Genomic DNA, 24,522 nt, shown 5'->3' with positions numbered 1-24,522 from the left:
ACCGTCCGATTACGTATTTCCCAGCAAACTAACACTCTCCCTATCACGTATCGTGCTTCTTCCATCTGTCTTTTCGGCTTGATCGTCATACTTTTGCGTTATACCGTTCTAAGATTAGTAGAGAAAAACGATCGTTTATACAGAACGGTAATGTCGAAACGAACGGATAAACGCGTCGTTAGGAATTTCGCGTCGGAAATAGAAAAACTCGGCAGACGCGTAACCAGGAGATGACGTTTAACCAGACGAGACGTCACAACGCAACGCGTTGAAACGTTCTCGATCGAGAAGTCGATTGACCTGTTTTCGTGCTGGCATTGTGGTCGACTTACGTGTACGACGTTACGTGTGTCGTGACAGGTCGGATGCACGTTTCACCGGCTCGAATTATCACACCATTGTCCATGCTGTGTTACACAACACACACCGTTGCTGCGGACTTCTCGTACGTGGAATGCGACGAACGAGCCGGCAAACCGTACCATCCGTTATTACGGCCTATTGTTACGGACTGTCCGCTTCGCGATTAACACTTATCACGCCGTTCACTGGCGTTTAACTAAAAACGCCAATGTCCCATGCTTCCTATTTTTCCCCGTTTCTCTCAAACACTGCCGCCCTTTTTCCCTTTCGAAGAAAGAACAGTTCACGAAGCTGTTTCTCGTCTATGAAACGTCGACTAACGGACAGACAGCTCCATTCAAACGATACCTTAAATCGCTCCCCGATTTTTCGACGTTCCGCGCATCAGACGTTACATCGACCTATCGAATATCGATCGTAATCGGTTCGTCGATAGAATATTTCGAGTTCCGTGAAATCGCTGGCCATTTCGTCGGATCGTCTGACTATATTCGTACGATGACCACTGTCGGACACAATGATCGAGTAATCACCGCGGCCTAACCGCATACCGTTTCTCGACTACTGCGTCTAGCCTCTGGCCGACGAAACCAGTAGTAGCCTATTCGACGTAGCGATATTATCCGTTATCTTCTATCGGGAAACCATCCTCGTCCCGGATCACGATACGAAGAATAATTTTCGAATATAATGGGATTAATATCTGTTTGAAGGGGCGTCGACGAAGGCATCGATCGCAGAGCGTTCGACCAAAGACGTTTGGCTGAACGCAACCGCGTATGAAGCAAATAGGATCGAGTTACAGAGTTATCCGCGCCGCCTAACCACAATCGAACGTCGAGTGCGACCAAAACGATGGAGATTTAATGATAACTCGAAAGGATATCACCGCTGCACCAAAATTGCCGCTGATGATCACCGCCGTGGCCATTGATACATAAATGGTGAAATGATCCGATCACGGATCAACGACCTCGTTTATATTTTGTAGCCACGATATCACGCACAGTGTCGCTTTTATCTTGCGTACGCGTTCGTATCTAGATTTCCTGGTCTCGATAACCGATATCGTTGTACATACATATCTACTATGTTTGATGTCGGTGCCGATAAACCTCGTCTCTTGCTGCGGTCATTGACAATCGCTAATTCACTACGATCTAATAAACGCGAATTCGACTTTTCCTGATAAATATATCGCGGTCACGAATCGGTCGCCTCGTCAGCCTCTTGAAAAACGATCGTTCCAATTCTACAACGAATCAATGGATAAAAGAGTGAGTGCGCTTCGTTTTGCGTACGAGAGTATCGCCTTTTTTGAAATTTCTTTTTGCGGTTGTAACTCGCACACAGACTGGCCATGCGCATCTCGATCCAAAGCGTGCATACCTCGGGTTTACTATCGGTAATGTTGCATGTATATGTATACGTACGAGAGCGATATAAATAGCTGGCACCGCTTCAAACGCGTTGTTCCACGATCCAACAATTTCATCGCTACCGCTTTAACTCGTACGAGCCGATTGCCGAGGATAAAAGAAAAAAGTAAACGGTAGTCTGGTGCAAATCGCGAATATCGAGGAAACCGTGCGCGTCCTATCATCCAGTCGCCTGCAATACGCAGCTCTTCGTCGGAGCTAAGCTCGGGATGATCACGTGCTCTTCAAACGTGACCATTCTTCTTGCTGAGTATCTTCGCGCATTGTTACGGACTGTCAAAAATTCCATAATTAACGTAACGCCTTCTTTTAATTTCATTTCCCTCGCGTCATCGTTGCTGTGCCGTGTACGTCCGATAACGATCCAATTTCCTACGATGACTCGGAAGGGCTGACTTTCGAGGATGCGCCGTCGTGCTATTCCTCCACTTTTCTCTGCCACCGGTCATTTGCGATTTTTCTTTTTTCCTATCTCTCTCTCTCTCTCTCTGCTTGCCTGTCTTATCAAATTCGAATTAGTTCTTCCTACTATGCTGCTTTTCATTCGTCGCGCAAGACGCTGACAGGAATTAGCTATACGCGTCGATCGATTTTCTGCAATTCCGACCATCGAAGGAAAAATCGAGAAGTAAAAATACTTTTCGTGTGAAGTTAATTACTCGGTTTTACGAGTAATTATGGATAAGCAACACGATGATTACGTGTTTGCCACTGATCGCAAAGGGAAAAAGTTTGTTCAGCAAAATGGATTTTTGCCCTACGACCCGTTTCATTCTACCAGTTAATTAATTAGCGTATGATGGAACTTCCTTTCCATCTTTTGCCTAGCCTCCGCTCTGCGATCCAACCTCTTCATTTCCCCCTCTATCTCTCTCATTCACGCTCTGTCCCCTTATGTTTCGCCGAGCAGAAACTCGTCTCTCGGTAACTCATTAATTTGACGCTACTTTGCAGCGAGAGATTCATTCGAGGTTTCTCGCCTTTTCGAGATTTTAACGGAACCGCGATATCTTGCGTCTCAAAAATCGGTCGTCGAGCTTTCCAGCGACTACCTCGCAACCATTTCGGCTGCCGCTACTTTCTTGAAATGTTCTCGTCGATTATCGATCGTAACGGTATTACGGGAACGCTCCTAAAGATACGCGTATATACTTATACATATCTACGTCCAACTAATCACTATTTTCCAATTTCGAATAGCATTCGTCCATCTACTTTCGGGAACCGCAGAATTATAGCAGACCTTTTTCTTTTATTTAAAATTGTTAAGGATAAAATCAACTCCGCGTCTCTTTCGCTATAAATAAACCCGTATGCACCGCACATATGTATTGGTAAGAGATGGACGTCGTTGCCGTCGACCACCTAAACACGATATGGTTTCCGGGATCCGTTAAGCAGAATTACTAAATTAGCAAATCGATACGTTGGAAATATCGACTATTTTCTCCGGACGCTTATCCACTCTTAAAATGAAGCTGTACGATATCCTCTTATGTGATATATTCCCTAATAATATCTTTCTTCTTTCTATTTCTTTCTTCTACTTTTCTTATCGTAGATATTTACTATTGTATTCTTTTATATACTTATTATTGGGTTCGATCCGTATATAATAATAATAAAGACGACGACAACGATGACGATGATAATAACGATTCTTGGCTCACGTATGGTCTCTGGTTTCAATTTTATGTTAAACATCTTAAAACCTTACAAATCCCTTTTGCTCGTTAAAACGACAGCAAGATCGAAGTATAAGAATGGAAGGATCGTAACGGGGTTAAAACGTGATTAAACACGCTGGAAGCTGTGTCGACTGGATATCGAGCGCGATCGAGGATCGATCGATGTTTCGGTTTGAGAAAATACGATCGCGGGATCCAAGTAAGGCGAAACAAGGGAAACAACAAGGTACGAGGTAGCCAAGCCATCAACGCCAATTGCTATTCGTCGAGCTAGTCCGTTGGGGAAGAAGAGAAGCGAAAAACCGAACAAAAACCGCGTCGGTGGTGTGGACAACGAAGCCTTTTATCTGCTTACGCTTTATTTGCATTCGCGCGAACACGAAGGATCCGTCGCAGTATGTGAACTCACGTTTGGCTACATGGGCACGTATCCGTAAACGGGGAACCGAGCGATAAATGTAAAAATGTCGCAACCGCGTCACAGGATGTTCCTTTTGTTTTTGTCATCCATTTATGCATGAAGGCAGCCCCTGCTTAATCCACCCAGCTCTAGCTCTACTCGTTCAAACTGCGTCGTCGCTATACGTATGCATCGGTTCCTTTCATCGGTTCTGTAGGGCTGTTCTTCCTCCTCTCTCTACCCTTCCTCTCTACTACCCATTTTCCATGGCGTTCTCCGTCTTTCAACTTGTCACGAAATCGAGCGTGTTCGACGCTGATTTTCGCGCCTTGCACGCGCGATAGCGGCGAAACGAACCGCGAAATCCTGTCAAAATATGACATTTCCCCCTTCCTCCGCTCGAACCGCACTCGCACCGCGGAGATATAAATCGACCGAATCACCGCAACCATTTTTCTTCCCACTGGATAGCACGCCGCGTATATGAATAAGAAACCTCGAAACCTTCCTAAATTGTCTGCGATCGGTCCATCGCGTTCTCGATGCTTCCGCGAAACAGGACAATGCTCGTCATACATCTCACACTCCGTCATCAATTCTGATACAATAATCCTGCCAGTCACACTTGCATTTCTCGACGTCGTAAATACGGTACGCGATTATCTAGTACAGCCATTGTCGCCTCGATAAAAATCCGATTCCGTTGTTTTCGTTCGATGCCGCGTTACGATCGGTTCGTGTACAGGGTTATCGCGCTCAAGTATGTTCCGCGACACGGCGAAGTACTCCTTCTTCCTTGATGCAAAGATAAACGAAAAAACGATGAATCTGGACAATCGAACTTTACGAGAGGTATATAGCTTATGTATGTATATCTATATCGGAGTGGAATATGGGTTCACGCATCCGGGAGACATTTAATGTTCCCGAGAGGAACGAAGAGACGTTTCCCATGGTGAATGTCGTCGACCATCGTGTAATCGGATATTATATTCACCGATCGGATTGATATCTCTGTCCTATTATGCCGTGGCATGAATTCCATTTTGAAGAATGCCCGCCTGCGGTTTCACAGTGATATTTGAATAAAGACTGGGTAGAAGAGAGAGCGTAGGTGAGTGAAATCGGGCATCGACGCAAAGTGGCAGCTGGGAACGATACGGACTGATACCGCTATCGTCGCGCTGTACCGAGCGAGAATCGACGATTTCGGATACGGAAACCGACATCGAACCGGTAACCAGTCGCGCGCGAATCAAGAACACCAGTCAATGAGAGTAGCGCAACCTCGATTTCCATGCATATCGGGATTTTACATTCCCGTGGAAATGTTCTCAACTGTAGTTCACACGTTCCGGTCCGTTAATTAAGAATCTTTCCAAAAGCGCTTTAATCAAGAGATTCGTTTAACTTCGTCAAAAGTTACTGTTCGCCTTTTGTGAGCAGAAACGCCTTATTACGACGATAACATACTCACGAGTTTCTGTAGTATTTTCCGTACAAAGCGAGCATTTTTACGCGGTACGCGTTCCTTTAAATTTCCAGCCGGCAAAGTTGCCCGTGAAAGTACGAGTCGAACGGATTTGCGGAGTAGCGCTTGCGAAAATTACTCGTGATCGTGCTTAATCCGGACTGTTATTCGAAATTCACTCGAATCACGGTTAAAGCTGCTCGCTTAAATTCATGAGAGGAACTTTGGCTGTCGTGGGACAACGATTCCGGCTTACGTCTAATCCCAATTAAAAATCATTTTATCACTGTTCCGCTTGTCGGTCGGTCGAACGATCTGCTTCCAGGGGACGAAAGTTAGTAACTCGGGCAAATTATATTTTCCGGTCGAGCGGAAACGGAAGAAAAGGAGAAAGGTGTCGGCCTAGAGGAAGAGTGGACCGGGTGCGGAAACGGGTACGAGGACAGGAACGAGAGGGACGGTTGAACGAAGAGAAAGAAATGTGCTGCCGCAGTGGCGACGCCGCGCCGTCTGCAATTACAATGCCTTAATTTTATGCGCGAAGTTAAGCTCCTTTTAAGAGTCCCGGGAGTGGTTAAGTCTCCTTCGTAGCCCTGTCTGCTGGCTCCCGTGCCCCTTCGGGTTTTGGCCCTCCCCTCCTTCTCCGTGGAGCACTCGTTTTACCGACACTAACGTATTCATGGGAAACGTTCTTTTAACTCGCGAGTCCGGCACGATCTTCCGACGAGTCGTGGCAATTATTTTAATTTGTTTAGAGACCATTCTCTTCTATCTCCGGCTTTTCTCCCTTCCTACCCGCCCGGAGAATTCTTCCGCGTATACCATCGTTCATTCTCGTCTTTGCCTTTTTTCATCCGATATAGTCCTCCTTTGTCCTTTTCTTCGATCGTTCCCCAGTTATTCCTCGTTTAAATGCTCGTTTTCCCCTCGACGCAACGACCTCTTCAGCAAGCTTATCGTATCGATCAACAGAGCGATCGTTATTCTATTAGAACCACTAGATCGTGTTCCATTTATCATCGAACTTTCCTAAAGCTCTCTGTGTATGATGAACAAAAGCAATTCCTCTCTTCTATTTTTTAATCGTGTTCTCCTCCTTTCTGTTGCGCGCGTGTTTCACTCCGCTCACATATACACCTGTCTTTTCTTCGGAATCGTTCTTACATTCTTTTCCTTGCGTTTCAAAGCTAGAAAGAACGAAGAAATACGAAAGGGACACAGTCGCGACTACATTTCCATGCTCTGTATAGCGCGATATCCTTGTAACAGATTTCATCGACATTAAAGGTACGCGCAAAGAAACGAGCAGGTAATTAATAGGTTGTCACAAGTTGCGGAATCTTGATGCCTCTTTAATTTCTGGTAAATCAGCCGAGTTGGAAAGTAAACGAGCGACGCTGTTCGTGAGAGGCAAAGCGGCACGATGAGTCTGAGGTGGCTCCCTCGGGAAACTCTCTCCAGTCATCGTGCTCGTTAAAAACCAATCCAATTTGTCTTATGGCCGCGGACAAAGTACGCCAGATGAGAGCGCGCGACTGTCGAAACTTCCTAGGACGAGTCAACGGTGCTCGCGATCAACGGTTCTCTCGTTGATCGACCATGCGACGTCTTATCACTGAAACTCGCTAAAACTTTGGCGCTCGATTAGACTTACGCGAACATCGTTCGCCGGTCGCCGGGCCGCACCCGATAATCGACGGCTCGACGCGAAAACTTCGCCGACAGTCCGTAGCTGGTCGGCTTATCTACAGAGAAGAGAACGTTACGCGAACGCGGTTGTGATAGCTTCGCTACGAGCCACGCGATCGTAACGGTCGAAGCGTATTAAAAGCACGCTACCGCAGTGCCGCAGTGCAAAAAGAAACGCCTGAGATACGTCTCGTTTGTAAGTCGCTGCTGCCGCTGTCGCTGATCCACGGGAGGAACGCCTCCGTCGCGTCGACCATTTGAATCTCCGATTCTCCAACATATTCCCTAATGCCGTCTCGGAAAGCTCGATCACCGAAGTGCTTAAAAGGTTATCTGACTCTCTCGGTCGAGTGCACTTCTGTCGGCCTGTATTGAGTTTCAAGCTTGGGACTTGGAGAGTAAGCAAACTCCTCCTGCACTCGGACCTCCCGACTATGACGAATTGCGAAAGTTGAGTGAAAAATTGGTTCGAGCTAGATAAGACCGGCGCTACGTACACGTCATTCGTGAACTATGGCGCGTCATTCTCGCCCTGTTCCTATGATTTAGATTCTTATTACGCGAGTATCAAGCCGATTTCACCCCTAATATAAATAACCGAATTTATTCCGTGTTTTTTCAGCTACGACGCGAGAAACCGACAATTTGGCAAAGCAAAGCTGTGGAGCGCCCCTCATTTTTGGGGAGAGAGGGCGTCTTTCAGAGCAAGCCCGCCCGCTCAGCTGACTATTCGAGATCTGCGGGAAAGCGACCAGGCAGTTTACAGGTGCAGGGTGGATTTTCGCAACTCGCCAACCAGAAATCTCAAGGTCAACTTCACCGTCATCGGTAAGCCATTCAATGCTACAGCGTGCAATCTTCACGTCGACTCTCTGCGAGAAGCCCAAGGCGTAGACACGTTAAATAAGTTTCGATCGACGCGATGATACCGCTGGAAAATCAAGTCGAGAGAGACGCCACGTTAAAATTGCGTATCGTAAGCATCAAAATTTAAAAGCATCACCCGGTCTGCCCTCTCTTTCTCGACCAACTTTGCCACTTCCACGCCAAACTACTTCGAAACTTATCACGATTCCTGGAAACTGCGATACCGGGGCGAATCGTGGTGAATCGAGAGCGCAAGGAAATCGCGACGACGATTGACGGTTAGTTTGAAACACGATCGAGAGGAACAACCGATCCTTCCGACAATCGGTCGCGCATTGAAAGGGAGCATTTGCACACGACTGTCGGTCCGGAGTGCGGTGATTTGCGGTCGATTAGTTCGCGCACTGATTCGTCGGTCCCTCGAACCGATCGGTCCAATTGCTTGTTCGTTCGTCACTCGAGTAGTTACAGCCAGATTTTATTTGTCGATCAAGGTTAATCAGCCTCTGGCGAACTCCGCTCGGTCTCGATTCCAGCGTGACCGTGCGAATCGATAGCGGTGAAACTTTTTCAAGAATATTCCTCGTTTCCACCGAACGCTTCTTAATCGAAATTTACCTATCCTGCTATCTTACGATCCTACTATCTAACGCTGGCGTACAATTTGCGCGTTCCATCGTTCGAGAAACGAAGAGAAAGGGTAAGAAACGACAGATGCTCTTATCAAGGAAAAGATCTCTCTTGATTGTAAAAAGGAGAAAGATGGAGAGACGTGTACGAAGAATGAAGACGGTGGCTAAAGAAATGCGCGAAATAATCGTTAGACAATTAGGTGGGAAAATGGACAAAGACGTGCAATTGGCGCAGCGTTCGACCGATGTACTCGACACGATGTTACGTACTACGGTTTCTCTGTTACGCTCGGGTTTCTTGATACTTTCTCAGAAGTCTAAGACAGGCCCAAAGGACGTCTCTCTTGTCTCTTAACAGGATCGAACCGGTATCGTGGCCCATTCTCCTCAAGGAGAGCGCGTTTCGTGCTGGGAACGCGGCTCGGAAGCCCAAACTCCTTTTAGGAAACCTCTAACCCAATTTACTCATCGATCGGCTATTAAACTGAGTTAAAGCGCGGACTGCCGATCCCGCTTGGTGGAGTACCCACGGAAACTTTAAGACGTTCCTGAAAATCTACCGAGACGTGGAACGGGAACAAAGGAAGGCTCGCCCTGTCCCACCGCTTTGACCTTTGTGATCGTGGTCGCGATAACGAGACCGTGTTCCGTCTGCCGTTCTTCGCGAACTTCCTCAAACACCATCAGTCGAAAATATCGCAAGAAGTTTCTTTCATACGAGCAAAACGCGACATAAGGCGAGACGCGTTTAATTCCGCACCGCGTCGCTTTCTATCTTCGCGAGACTTGGGAGAAGAAACGAAGAAAGTGATGTCCGTGAGAATCTTGAAACTTTCAAGGGTGTTTCGCGTAACGCGAAAATGCTTCTCGTACAAACGAGTAGCCGTCTTTGCTTCTGAGCGAAACGAACGCGAGCGAATTCCGAATTTATTCTCGAGACGATCGTAACGTTTCCGACCAGCTAGTCCAAAAAGAAGTTTGGAAAAATAGAAATTGTCCTGCCAGAAGACGGAAATTCGCAGCGAAGGTTAATACCCGAGTAAGTTTCGAGCTTATCCCGGTCGAGGATTCAGAGAGCGCTCGGTCTGCCTCGGAGGAAAGCAATCGAATAGACGGTAGATCTTGCAGTCGAGAGGCCATCGGTGTTGGACTGCCGCGGTGGTGGCTCGTTTTACGCCTCGACGCACCTGAACATCGGAGAAGATCGGTGCCCCGAGTTAATTCGAAATTACGAGAAACGTCCTCTATAGACGATAGAGTAAACGCAAATCAGCCAAAACGGAAGCTCCGAACGAGCGAATTTCTGACTTTCCAATCTTGCTTTCCAAGCCGAAAAGAATACGAAGACAGAGAATATATTTCCGTAAATAACGCATAAACAGCGCCCGCTCGCCGTCTTTTTCCTTTCCAATTCACCGACCGACCTCCGTAGTCCCTGAATATTACCCATTCCCTTTCCATTAACTTTATTATTTATTTATTCTTTGTACAGCAAAGAATTCCCATTAGAGTACAAACAGAAAGCAAATAATACATAAAGGTCATACGCACGAAAAGAGCAAGAAAATACGGAAAGTAGAAACTGAACAAGAAAAAGCTCGGTCAACAACTATTTACGAGACCTTGTAAATTTGTACTTTGAAAGAACAGATAGAATTGGACGATGAATCGAAATCATTGCTGAAAGAATTCGCAGCATCGCATATCCGGTTAACAGGGTCAGACACGGACAAGTTCCGAGTGTATCTCTGTACCAGGAAAAGTTGCGAGAGCTTTAACGGCTTAATGGTTGTGTACAGGTTGATTAGATCGAGATGCTGTGGACAACGGATGGAAACGCTGGCAACAATCTCGAAAAGAAACAACAAATCCAAAAAGATTCTACGAGTTTCCAAAGATCTAAAGTTGAGCTTATTCACGACAGAATGGTAGAAAGTCGCGACCGGCGCAGCAAACCCACGGAAGTTGCGCGATAGCGGCTCTGTTTGGCTCTGTGAGGCGACCAAATAACTGTAGCGTATTCTAAACACGATCTGACCAAAACGCGATGCAGCAACCTCGGGGTATCAGAATTTATAAAGTTAGCCATGCATCGTCTAAGAGAGCCGACTGTACCAAACGCTTTTGCGAACGTAAGAGGCGAAGTTAAGGAGGGGCGTGAAATTAATCTTAGCGCCCGCCTTAATCGATCGGTCGCGATAGTCCGTCTTTGTTGTCGTTCCCTCAGCAAAGATGCTACTTCCGACTTAATATCGAGCGTGTTTGTTCATTTCGTAACGTTCCTTTTATACGTACGTCTCGTAAGTGAAAATCGCGAATCCAAATCGAGTACTTCGCCGAGGAGGAGAATCGCCACTCGAAGGAACTGAGGTTGAACCGTGTTGGAAACTTGGGAAAGGAAGCTGCTGAAGCGTCGAGTCGGTGAACGTTAATCCGATTAGGATTTAGTTTAGATTTTGACAAGGAACTACCCACACTCTGCACTCTGCGCTCTGCATTTCAAGGATATCTAATCGCCGATTACGGATAAATTAATTTTGTCTTATCCCGATTTCCGCTCGGCCCACCACTATTCGTCGTCTGCTATCGGTTTAACCATCTCTAACCACGTATCGCCTTGGATATCTATTCCATCCGCTCTATCTATTCATCCGCCAACGTTAAATGCCACTCTATTCGTTATCTCCTCTTACACTACGCTTCCAATACTTCCGGGCTAACGATCTTCTATCTCTCTTCGTTTACGTTCAAAACTTTTCGCATCGTTGAGAACCAGATACTTAACCGCATGGTTATGCGCTTATTGAACGGCCGTCGAGCTTGCGCTCTGGCCACTCGTGCGTTCAGTTTCATCGTTCGCTGACAAAAATTCGTTGCCGACGCTCCACCGAATCGGTTTCACACCACGTCTCAACGACTCGTATCGAGACAAACCTACACTGTTAAAGCGCGTCGCGTCGGTCGTCTACTTTCTCTGCTAGACTATTAGGTGCTCTAATCTGTTTCTAGACGCATCGCATCGAAATCGCTGGAATCACGAACCATTGGGAAACGCGTTATTCACTGAAATAGACGCTTAATGCTGAATATCCCTCTTGTTGTTAAAGCCTCTTATCGGTGATTACCTATTAGCCTCATTGAACGAAGACCGATACGTTAAGCCTTTAGAGGATAGTAACGTAGGTCTCTTTGGAAAGAGATACGGTTCTCACAACGCGGCGTGGCGCGACGCGACACGACAACCTGACCATCGTCGCTGCAAGATCGTGTCATTACCAGACACGAGGTTTCCCCTGCTCTTTTTCCCCTTCTCTTTTATTCGGTCGAATGCCGTCTAATACTTCAGAGTCGATACCCGACGGCGAGCATCTCCGCTTAAGCCTCTTATCTGTAATTACTTAGAGACCCAAAAGACAGGAAAAGGAAAGGACTCGCCCCGACGAAATAAGCCCAGCATCAAACACTTTGGTTATAACCCGGAATTTACCAGCTTTCCCTCCATAGAAGCATCGACGTCCCGCCGTTCGGCCGAGTTGCCGCCGACTCGCAACTTTTTTCGCGAAAATTAAATATTCTACCGAAGAGAACGTTGCGTCTTCCTTGACGAAGAGGATTCCGGTCCCCTTTTGCCGGAGAAGAAATACGAACCTAAAGGACAGGCTTGCGAGAAAGATAAGGAGGAAATTATGCGTGAAATACGAACGTGAAACGCGACGAGCAAGGAAATCTGAAATTTCAGCGCGGAAACGGCCATACTTGTATTTCACCGTTAACGAATTCGAAGGAAAATTCAAAGAGACATCTTACGGTAGTTCGTGGGTCAAACGGTCTGACCGGTAGCCACGCCTTTTGTCTTGGATATTTTCCGTTTCCTTCGCTCTCCGATCTCTCCTTTAAACTACCTCTTTTCCCGAGACTGTTTCTCTTTTTGCTCGAATAACTGTCGCGACGCCTGCAAAGCAACATTCCTTGGAAAAAATTGTTACGCGAAGCTTTCCGCCGAATACGGTCTATTTTGGAAAATTGAAAAGATCTCTTCTCGCCACTCTGTAGTATGTAACTCGACGTCAGAATTGAATCGGTGCACCCTCGGTAAAATCTCATCTTATATCCCGGAAGATACGTTGAAAGGCGCGCGCGGCGCCAGGCGAACGAAGAAGGAGAAAGAAAGTCGAAGAGAGAGAAGAAAGAGCGGTTGGATTTCGATCTTGGCGAAATTTACCGCGGCTTAGCAACATCGTACCCGTAAGTTGAGAACCGTATTATATCGTGCATCGAAGATTTTTTCCCCAAGTACTTGTCGAATAATTTATCGTCCGACGAATAATGTATCGCTCGCGTAACTTTTCCTTATCCAGCGAATAGTTTCCGCTGTAGGTAATGGAAACGCATGTCCCGAAAGTGAACCGGAAGCGAAACGTACGCTGACGAAGGTCCGGCTCCCTTCTGCCCAAGAATTTCTGGAAAAATACAGGGAAGCGAACGAGTACGGGAGAGCAAACGAGGAATCTGACGTCATAAAGTTACTTTCGCGGACACCTATCTTTCAAAGACATCACGAATCGGATAAAAAGAATCTGGAAGGAATAACGACGTACCGTGCGATCGAACTTGGTGGAAGGTCGGTCGAACGGTCGATTTCTCTGGCCAACGAGAAGACCGAGAATGGACGTCGTTGGTGGATATATCGTTTGCTGCGACGGTTGGATTTCTAATGGCGGAGTTCCAGAGTCGAGCGCGATAACGAAATACGTCTTACGACCGATTGGAAGAGCGTTGGTCGAAAAAATATAATTCAAGAATTCAGTGTGTGTTCGTTGTTCTCGTGTTACTTTTATCGTATACCGAAATTTTTGCTCTTTTTTTCTCTCGTTCGTTCTTCGGTAAAAGTTCGGTAGTGGCCGGAGGATAGTTACGAAAACACGATGGTACTCGTTAGCCGGAAGGACGACGTCTGCGGGAATTTTAAAGCATCCTGTTTTCGAAGGAAACTGCAGGATCGATTCTCGAGTTTGGTCCAGCGAACGAAGCGTCGACGAGCCACGATGCTGTTTCGATGACAACGAGAAGGAAAACCGACTTCCTTCTGCGATTCTCGTCCATTTTTTCTTCTTTTTTTTATTTTCTAGTCGCTTAATTTTTCGGATGTCGCGGTGGATAGGATGAAATAACGAGAGAGAGGAAAAAAGAAGAAAAGGAGAACGAAAGTTCTCTGCTGTTAACCGAACGCTGGTCAGTAAATGGAACGGGGTGCGCTTTTGTTCTATCGCCACTGACAATGAGACACGCGATACGAGAGAACGTGGAAACGTTCCGGTAACGGAAAGCTTTGATATAGCGCGTAAAAAATTGTAGATCGATGGGACGACGCGTCATGAATCATACGGGAGTTTCACGGCGCCCAGCTCGTGCCCTTTCGATTCACGTCCGTTGACGTAAAGACAGATCCGTGGAACGACAGAGAGGAAACCGATGGAAAGATCCGCAGATGGTCCGGCTGCCATATTTTTCTACCTCAAAAGGCTCATTCGTCTTTACCGTCGTTCGCGGCAATTCCTTTCCAGCCGGAGAACGACCGTTCTCTTCTTCTTATCTTATGCAACACGCTAGTTGAAAAGAATTCCTGCCCCTATTCTCCGTTCCACGCGATTGCCGGCCGACCTTCGACGTTTGCTGCGGTAAAACAGACAAGAATTATTCCTCCGCGAAAGAACGGTGCAAAGGATCGTTTTCATCTATACCCGTTATCGAGCATCCGTCTTCTTACCCGCTGAGAATAGCAACGGTGGGTAGGATGTAAATTTGGTGACGTAATTTATAATATCCAATTCAGCCGGTGCTTCGAGCTCGTATCAGGCGAGTCGTCTTCCAACTATTGTCCGGTATCGAGACAGACGAAAAAAAATTGAAAACCTATCCTGTTTGGCGAAGTCGAGCGTTGCGTCCGGAATCGGAAAGCTGAAAGTAAGGATCCGAAGCAAGGATCGTCGATTCCCCGGGAATCATTGATTACAACTCGGAAAGAGATCCCGTGGAGTTTTGAGACTGTGTCCTCCAACGTCGAGAGAGCGCCGGGGATTATTCGAGTCACGCGTAGAATTCACCGTCGTTCCCGATATTCCTGCTCCTCTACCATATCCTCTGTCCGTTGGTGGCTCTCGAACGTATACCGTTTCGAGCACCTCGGCATTCTCTCCTCTGACGTGCCCGCGTCTCGCATTCCGTCTTCCTCAAAGACGCTCCCGTCCCTCCTTGAGCCAGTGAAGCCGAGATCAGACGTAATCAACATACGCGTGCTACTTCATAAATCGAATTTCAAGCCAATTTTCCGTGATTTTTTCGGCTATCGATCCATCATACGAGTCCGGATCACCACTTCGGACACGATGCTCCGGGACCTCGCGATAAAACGGAGCAGAGCGTAATTTTCTTTCTATTCGTTGATCAGAGAGGCGTCGAAACAAGAGCAGCGAATAGTTGATTGGTAGTTGTGAAAAGCTCGCCGAACGGCTGGAAGGAAAGAACAACGGTTCACGATGCAACGGGTGCGCGCGCGAGCGCACGCGCTAGTTAACGCATGCAGCAATGTACAGTCTCTTGAAACTCGTCGGCGCGGCGCGACGGTTCGCTTTTTCCGCTCCACAACCGAATTAATTAACGACGCACTTACCGCGTAGAGAATGCGACCTCGTTAAACGGGCGAAGCATACTTAGCCCTCGAGCCGATACTTTCGCACGGCAACGGAATAATTAATACAACGCTAGCAATTCGGACTTGCGTCCATTATCGCAAATCTGCCGGCAGAGTTTCTTGTCCTTGGTCGACTCTGCTTTTCCGATATTTCGTTTTCCGTAAGTGCTCCCATCGGAACGAACTTGCGCAGAGTGCCGTACAGGATTCTCGAAATCTGGATCAGGGCACAACTGGGCTAAAGACGAGAGCCAAGTTTTCATAAGAAACTCGATGGATAAGAAAGACGAAGCTAACGAGACCACGGAAAGAGAGAGCGCGGATATGACTGCTCGTCGTCCTTGATAGCACTCTACTCCTTCTCTCCTTACGATCTTCTGGTATCCGTTTGACGAACCGACCGCGTCGGAACACATTTGAGGGAGAAACCGAGCGCGAAAATCACGTTCCTTTCGCGAGGAAACCACGACCGTTTCACGATCGAAACGTTCGCGATTAAAAGAGTGAAAGCAATTTAGGGAAAAGCACGAGCATCGGCCCAGCTGCTTTCTTTTATCCAAGACACGCATGCTAAAATGGCAATAAGGAAAAAGGAATTTTTGCGATTCTGAAGCGCACGGGATTCCTTTGAAAGAGTTCAGGATTGGAAGGTACGTACGCGGCTCGCCTCGGAAAAGGGCTACGTTGCAAAGGGTTCCGCGAGAAATTACGAGAGAAACGGAACAAGTAAACGCGGAAAGACAGGGAAAAATACGTACTTATGAGTTCCCGAGGTACGTACGAATGGTAATTGCTCAGCGTCTCGTTATAGCTGTTCTTTCTCGTCGAAAAGGTAGACACGTCGTACTCGGTAGTTTACGATCGCAGAATGAAAACGCTCGCTAAGAGAAACGAAGGAGCACGCGGAGAACAACGTTGAGGGAAAATGAGTACCCGGAAAGAAGAAAGGAGAAAGGAGAAAGGAAAAGGGAAAAGAGAAGAGGGGAAAAAGGAACGAAGCGAAGCACGAATAAGAGAAGAAAGGGTCGTTTTGTGCGTAGTTCCTGGATCGTAACCGATAATAACGCCGTGCCTCGTATTTCAACGCGTTCCTCATCCGCGCTGTCCATTGTCGTGATCGTTTTATCGCGTCCACTTCACCGACGCGACGAGTTTCAAAGACTAATAAAAACTTTTCGGAGTCGTTGTTTCCTTCGATTTGATAATAGAAGAGAAGAGCACCGTGATCGATCGATATTAAAATTACGTCGTGACGATAAAATCCGTCTTATGATGGAAATATAAAAAAGAAGTATCTTGGACGCGAACGATGGTCGGTCTTTCGACGGATATGGATCTCGCAAAAATTCTCCGGAGAATTCTTAACAGCATCCCGAAACGATATTACGTATCTACTTAATACTACTGGCACAGCTGGCTTCTGCTACTTCTGCTCCTTCTGCTCCTCATCTGGATCTATAGAGACTCAAACATTCGTCATATGGGAACGCCTTGACGGTTTCCATCATACCGGGCGCTTCGCGTTCTCGTCGTTATTTTTTCTTATTCCTCGAAAAACTGGAATGGTTATCTTTCTCAAACGTTGCCGTCTCTCCTATTTTCAATTTTAGATAGAGATTCTATCACAAAAGTCTTTCGACATTTTTCAAGCGTCGTCGGCTCAAAGCACAAAATCGACTGGCGTAAAGCGGCTGAACCGTTTGGTTCTTTTTCCGTAATAGGAGAAAGGCAGTCGCGTGTTCTCTGCCGCGACGTAAGGCGAGTGTAAGTACGCTACTGCGACACAGTATATGCTAGTTGTGCACGAGATCGAAATACGTTACGAAACAAACATCTTTGAAGTTGCACCGGTATTGCAACGACAACTCGATTTCAGAAACGTGTCGTCGGGTCGTTTCTCCCGGGGGGATATACCAGGATATTTTCCTACGATCTGAATACGATCTGCAACAGTTCCGGTGCACTAGCCGACTCTCTGTCGAGAGTTTTACCAGATTCGTCGCTTTGTCAATCTTTTTGGTTACCAAGTTTTCTGGAAAGTTGGTGTTTCGCCATACCTTTGAAAGAGCATCCTCGTAGCCGTCGCCGGCCCGCGTCGAGTCGATTTCACCGGCGTATTGTCGCCTCGCGAGACTACTCCCCTACGACCCACGCGAGGCCATATTTTTCTCCATTTCAAACGAATACCGCCACGTTCTTGCTCCAGTTCTGTGCTCGATTTCCTTATTCTCCGATTCTTCCAGTTTCTTCTCCGATAACCAACTTCGTAAAAGCCGACCGTCTACGCCTACATAGACAGCGTAAACAGCCTCGAATTTTTACCACGCGCTCCACTCGGAGTTTGCGTACAACTTTCGGAAAATGTTGCCCCGGGACCTGAAGCGATCGTTGATGCCTTGGACGTCGCCTAACTCCGCGTAACGTCTCGAAAATGTCTCCTTTATCGGACGAACGAGCGTGAAATGACTTCCGTGGGGAAACGCAAAAATTTATCCACGAACAATTTCTGCGAAAGGGCAACGAGAATTATGTTCGCGCAACACACGCGTTCCTGATGAAGAATGGCAAATTTTACGAGCTCGTAAACGAGTCCGACGACCTCGTAACTCAACGCCGGCTCTGTTCCCGCTATTGCTTCTCGTATGCCTCCGTGCTACCGACTCAGGAATTCCCCCTTGACATTGTTTCTGTTCCTTTTTGGCTTGCGCGTCCTTCCGGTAATACGTTCCTCGTTAGTTTCCTATATTTCGTGAAAATTCTCTCAACACGTTGAATACCACGTCACGTGAATACCGGGTCACCGATGACCGGCACTCAACTTGTCAACCGTAGCTTCTACGGCGCTACCGATAACCGGTGTGTCAAGATTAGTACAAATACATTATTTGAACAAACGTTAGTAGTTATAAATTTTTCATTATTACCATCGTTACAACAATGGTGTGACGAAATTAATGCGGTATAATATTTCAACATTATATGTATCGGGTAATAAATAATTCACCGTGACACCACGGGCAATCTCTGTAAAACTAGCATGGCGTTCAACGTGTTAACCCTTCGTCAATTTTCAGGTTCCATACATGGAGGTTCGAAATGAAACAATCCCTCCATGTTTATCGGGCATTGGATACATCGTTAACGCGCATAATCGTCCGGATGAGTCCTCTCCGAGTTCGAAAGCCCCAAAGTACGAGGATCGCCTCCGAGATATTCAAACAACCGAATTAAACAAATTGCAGAGCTCGACCATTCGTTGCCCCGTTCGTTAGAACCATTCCCCCGGGATTACGCAAATATTTTCCCTCTACCTCATTGGTTTTTCTTTTCCTTCCACGGTCTTCCGGTCTCGACGTTCCCATTTGTTTTCGTACATCGAACTCGACTCTATGCGAGGCTCGTTCCTTTTATACGCGCGCGTTAGTTTCGCTCTACCCGGAACAGTAACGTCGACGTTAACGAGACAAACGAATACGTTGGCTTCTTCCTCGCTTTCCAAGCTGTTACCCGCGTCGATATACGTATGTAAGTACACGTATTACGATTCAAAATCTGCTTATTGCTAGCTACAGGACTACAGTGTCGAACGTGTTTCACTTTTCGAGTCGCGACTATCTCTTTTACTTTTCCACTTCTTTGAAAGATCGCTGTCGCAAGCTTCTAAAAATCATTTCGTAGATTCGGAGAGTATATAGATCATAGCAACGTTTCTGGTGGTAGATCCTATTTGCGGTAGAGAATTTATCGTCGTGCGAGAAACAGCGTGATTCTCCAACGCCGAGTAAATTCTGTTTTGGTTAAATCGCCGCGAAATCGAAAGCCGTCTCTCGATCCGACCAAACCTGTGGAGAATTCGCGTTACAGATAAGGAAGGCCGCGTTGTTTTCGCTAGCTCAGGCAAACGTTCGACCTATTTGCAAAATTTCCATCGTAAATTCGAGACGTTGCGAGGTGTCTTATTCCCACTCCAAACCGATCGTTGGCCACGCTCGTATCGACGTAGATCGAATATATCGGAGCAGAAGCAAATTTCGACATAATTTGACGCGACTTTGTCGAAAGACGATATCGCAAGACGAAACGAGAAATTCGATGGAAGCGACTAACTGCGAAACCGCGAATCGCCGTCTATCCGATGTATCTCGATATCGCGCTGAATCGTTTAGCTTTAACGTCGCGTCAGTCGGATACGCCGCCTACAACTTCGGCTGTAACGGACTTTATTGTCTTGTAAACTTGTATCGTTGACATTTTTGCGGAAAGAAGCACGAACCGACCAACATCGATCACAAGGATAACCATAAAACTGATATTCGCGTTAATCGTTGCTATGAAATAAATCTGCGGATAATCCATAAAACGAACCGACGATTTAACGAAAGCTCTCCGTCCAATTTCCCTTTGGCATCGTTACTTTCAACCACAGAAAAGAGGAAGAGAAAGTGGATTTTTCGGTGTTTCGAATGGACGTGTTTCCGTATGGATATAAATCCGGTCGCTAAATCGGTGTGCAATATGCGGCTATTATCTACAGACGTTGCACGAATCGAGCCGCAAACGTTGCAACGTAGAGGCATTCTCCGCGAACGAAAAGCGGCGGCGTTCCTACGCTCGATATCGCTTTTGTTTTTTGCATCTGTGTCGAGAGCCTCTTCTGTCGGCTGTGCGAAGAAGAAAGGGAGGAAGAAAGAAAGGAAGAAAGAAAGAAAGAAAGAAAGAGAAAAAGTAGACGAAGCTCGCCGTCTTCGAAAGCGGAAGAAGCATTTCACGCGGGATTGAGAATTCAAAGCGGTCGGATAATCCGTTCGCCGTTCACCGGCATCTATTTTTTCTCGCTCTTCTCGCCACCCTCTCCTCGTTTCTCTTCTTTTTTGTCTCGTTTGGTTGATCGCACGATAGGAAGTTGCGCGGAATGCTGCTGCTTACGGATCGTGCTGGCTGAGAAATTCCCTCTAAAGAATCCACAAAGAAGAAACCGAAAGAACGTTCGAGGAAAAGTAATGCTTCGTAGCAGCTCTGTACGGACCAGCTACGCCAACTTCCGAGATCTCTACCGATCTCTTTCGAAAACGCTAAGAGAAAAGCCTGAGAGAACGGATCGGAACGCTATCCCTTTTCCGAAGAGCTTGGCCACCACTCGCTCCATGTATCCGTGGTAGCCGTGCGTCTTCCCTTCGATTTAAAGCTGCGGAACGCGCGTGTCGCGTTTGCAAAAATAAGAAGAATAAAGATAGAAACGCGCGATACCAAAGATTCCTTCCTGACCTGGGAAACGTCGGAATAATTTACGTGAACAAAGAAGGGCGCGCGCGTACAACGAATGGCGTGGGAACACGCTGCATGTTGCGCGAAACGTATCGTGCTTCGGGACCGGAAATTATCTCGATGAGACCGTACCTGGCTGCTAGGACAAGGGTAGCCATTACCTACGACAAGAAAAGCAAACGATCACGGGCTTCCGGACTTCCACGGTGAAACGTTACGGACCGTCGTCGGTCTCTTTCGTTCTGGATACGAGCTCGAGGATTGCTTGTCAAACGTAAACGTTTGACGTTGCGACAAGAAAAATGGACGACGAAAGGCGGAAGGAAAACAAGAGGTATGAGAAACGAGAAGAAGTATCGAGAGCAGGGAGAAGAGGATAGAGAGCAGCGAGAAAAGCGATGAACTCTCGCACGGTATTTTTCGATTCGTCTTCCTCGGTCACGTTCATCTCGAGTCCGCGGCGTTCGTAAAACATCCAATTTCCGTAGAAGGTGCAAACCATAAAACGCCCATGGTGTTTCCATTCCGAGCCGGCAGAGAAAGACTCATGCAGGAATTTTTATCCCACGACTTTTATTTATATATACCGTCGCCTGACAAAAATGAACGTTCCAAAGTGAAGCTGCTTTTTAGAAGAGAACGCAACGGAAGCAGTGTATATATCCGCCGTTCCACGGACATTAGACAGAGTCGATTCATGTTCATTTCCGACGAGTTAATTACTTTCGCGGAAGTTGTCGGTCGGCAGAAGCAAGACAAACAAGATTGTCAGTGTCCTCGCATTGGATTTTTTTCTCGCTATCATTTTTTAACGACACGCCCCATGTATTAGCTGGTCCCAAAAGTTTCTTTCGTTTTATAAGGAAATAATAGATGAACAACGCTTCTTGTTGTATAATATTTTATACGAATTACGTACGATCCATTTTGTTCTAATGGAACAAAAATAATATAAAAGAAGAAACGTTGTGCATTTATTATTTCCTTATAAAACGAAAGAAATTTTTGGGACAACCTGATACGATACTCGTCCTTTTTGTCCACTGCTAAATTCCTCAACCGGCGATTGTCTCATTGCTTCAACAGGAAAACAGGGAACATTGACGACACGTAAACGTAACGTATCTGGATGGAAGAAAGTGGAAATTCCAGAACAAAAAGACGTATGTATGTACGGACACAAAGGCGTGATGCAGTAGCGTTAAATAATTTGTCCAGCGAAATTGTACGGGTTCTTTGTCGGACTGGCTGCCTTACCGGCAAAATTATTAATTCTCGCACAGAAAGCGGAAGGTCGTTTCTCTTGCTTCGTATAAATTATTTCATCGGTGCGACATCGGCGTCGAGAAACGGACTTTTGTGACGCACACTCCTCCGTAACGAATGTACGACGGCCAACTTAACAAAGTACGACTGCAGAGGAAACTCTGGAAACGTAATCCGTCGCCAGACAGTCGGTGCAACGTTTTTTCGTCCAACGTGTACGCGAATCGCTCTCGATCTCTGAACTCTCGGCGCGCTTGTAAATAAGCTTCACAGACCTCTTTAATTAAAATATAGACCTGAATCGTCACTTCGCCGTCAGCCGAGACTCCGGTTACAAATGTCAAAAATTTATGAATCGACGAACGTGAGAAAGAATGGCAACAATTTTCGAGCTGTGGTTGCGTTTTTTCAAATTCCCAGCTGAAACCTGAATACCCTGTTTGTAGGTCGCTAAAGCGACTGCGATCCTCCCTGCAGAATATAAGAATCCTTGCGTGGCGAATGTAAAGTGAACGACGAATACGATTACTCGTCGACGATGGACGTTTGTTGTCGCACGTTTGGGTCGCGCGTGTAGACTCGTCGCAAGTTATTGCTGAAAAATCCAACGGAAAGTAGAATTTCGGCGAACAGGAACGTTTCGAAGAATACACAAAGTGATACGTGCGGCGCATATACGAGCGTATATAGCATATAACGGGCACCATGACTGCGGCATGCTCGCATAAAAACAATATTGCTTCCACCTACGACAGGGGAATTTTCCTAAATTTTTAACGGTAATCGTTACGTGGCCGCCGTATGGTACGGTGGTGTGTTCCTCGACCAACCTCTATGGCTCGACCTAACACACGTCTGCCTACCTGCTACCGCTGCTAAACACTTGCGCTACCGAGTCCCGAGGATAGCGTACAAAGAGAACGCCGCCGCGAGAAATTCAATAGATTCGAGTCGTTCAAATACTTTCCATGTTCGTAAGCTTAGCACGCTTTCGGTCAAATGTAAAATATTCTTCGAGCTTCCGTGTTATCTGGCAATCTACCCTCGCTTGGCCGCCGACGATTTGCTTAACGTAACCAAATTGTATTCCCGACGGATTGGCATTTGTTTAAAGTGCCGCGGACAAGAAACGTGTGGCCAAAATCGAGCGTCAAATTGAATTCATCAACCTTGAAAACGACCATCTGTCCACCCTCCGATAATGGATAATAGATAATAAACAAAAGCCATAACACGTATAAATATATTCGAAACTGATGATTGCTATTTTTACGACTCTTATTAACGGAGAGGCTATTTAAATCTCAGCACCGCGTTTTATCGCGAGTTCAAAAGTTCCATGGCCAGATTTATTCAGAGCGCTGCGTGCTTGTGACGCGCAACCGACGCGAAATTAAATAAAAATTGCCGAACCGTTCGACTCGAAACATTGCAAAATATTTGTAGGGACAAAAAAATTTGTCTCGATTACCATAACAGGTATCGAATCACGGTGTTATATATCGCTGACTCTCACAACATTTGATCAATACACGGCGAAGCCAAAAAAAAAAAGAGATGGTTACCAGGCGATGGTAACGCAATCGATAGAAATATCGTTCTTGATATATGACAGTGGCACGGTAATATTCGTAATTCTTAAAATATCGCGAGCATTACGTCACATTGTCAATAACTTTTCCAGGATAATACCGTTAATACGCTAATACGCTAACTTGCGACCACATTATTTATCGGTGATTCGAATTTTCCACGACTGATCAAGGTGTGTACCGTTTATAAACTGCGAATCAGTAATTTCCGAGCATTTACGACCATCGATTCTCCCTTTTGTTTGCCGTATCGTAACTAATCGCGATAGATAATTGTCCGTGAAACGGAAAGAATTTGATATTTCCGAACATCGTACGATCGAAGGAAAATCGAACGAAGAAAGAAGGTCAAAACTTTTTAGACAGCAAAATACCCGAATGAAAAAGAGGTAGAAAAAAGTCGCTGTAATTCAGATATATATAAAAAGTCAAAGAAACGTAACTTCGATGCGAGAACAAATGGCAAATTTAAATCTATAGGCACGTACCTGTCCACGAAGGGGAAAAGAGGAAGTACGTGGCCGAGCACGTCGCGGCCCGATAGCGTCGGAGAATATCCTGCAAATGGTGCATCCGGATCGTGGCAAGGAAGGTGATAGCTGCTCTCTGTCGGTTATACCTTTACCTATATCTATATCGATGTAGCTACACATAACGGTTTGCACGCAGCCTCCGTTGAAAACGTATAGCAGTATAGCCATATACATACATACGACTGAATATTCACACAGAGATGGACAAACACGCATGGGTAAACAAATGGTAGTCGGATGGTGTGGAACGACAGCTCGACGCGACGCGACGCGATGCGACGCTTCGACTATACGACGATGGCGCGCATCGTTTCGATGCACTCTCCGACCAAAAGAGACAAACCACCCTGGACGAATATAGGAACGAGACGAGGTGTTAGCGATACCAAAATCGACGAACGCATCGAACGTGACGAGATTGAAACTGCACTTTGAAATTCTCGCTTCTTCTCGAGCGTCGCGTGTCCAATCGCGGAACATCGAATCACCGTATACGATTCAAAGTGAAACGACAGTGGCGAGCATGGAATCGCTGGGTCGAGCCAGTCGCGAGTTTTAAGACTTTTTTATACTGTTCGCAGATTGCCCAAGGAAAAATGTACGAGAATCGGGAGAACATCGGCGAT

The 24,522-nt window shown here is 46.4% G+C and overlaps 1 protein-coding gene across 3 annotated transcripts in view; it reads left to right on the top strand.

The window, feature by feature from the left end:
• Positions 1–24,522, top strand: part of LOC126921897 (nephrin-like) — a 99,254-nt gene that overhangs the window by 21,107 nt on the left and 53,625 nt on the right. For all 3 annotated transcript variants that reach the window (XR_007712592.1, XM_050733912.1, XM_050733914.1), the window contains one exon: positions 7,673–7,878. Coding sequence is in view for 2 of the 3 variants with exons in the window: in XM_050733912.1 (XP_050589869.1) it covers positions 7,673–7,878 (206 nt within the window). In the remaining variant the exon portion in view is untranslated. The remainder of the gene's footprint in view (positions 1–7,672; positions 7,879–24,522) is intronic.

The sequence above is a fragment of the Bombus affinis genome, chromosome 11 (assembly GCF_024516045.1).
Source record: "Bombus affinis isolate iyBomAffi1 chromosome 11, iyBomAffi1.2, whole genome shotgun sequence".
NCBI lineage: Eukaryota > Metazoa > Arthropoda > Insecta > Hymenoptera > Apidae > Bombus > Bombus affinis.
This window is presented reverse-complemented; position numbering and strand designations above follow the sequence as displayed.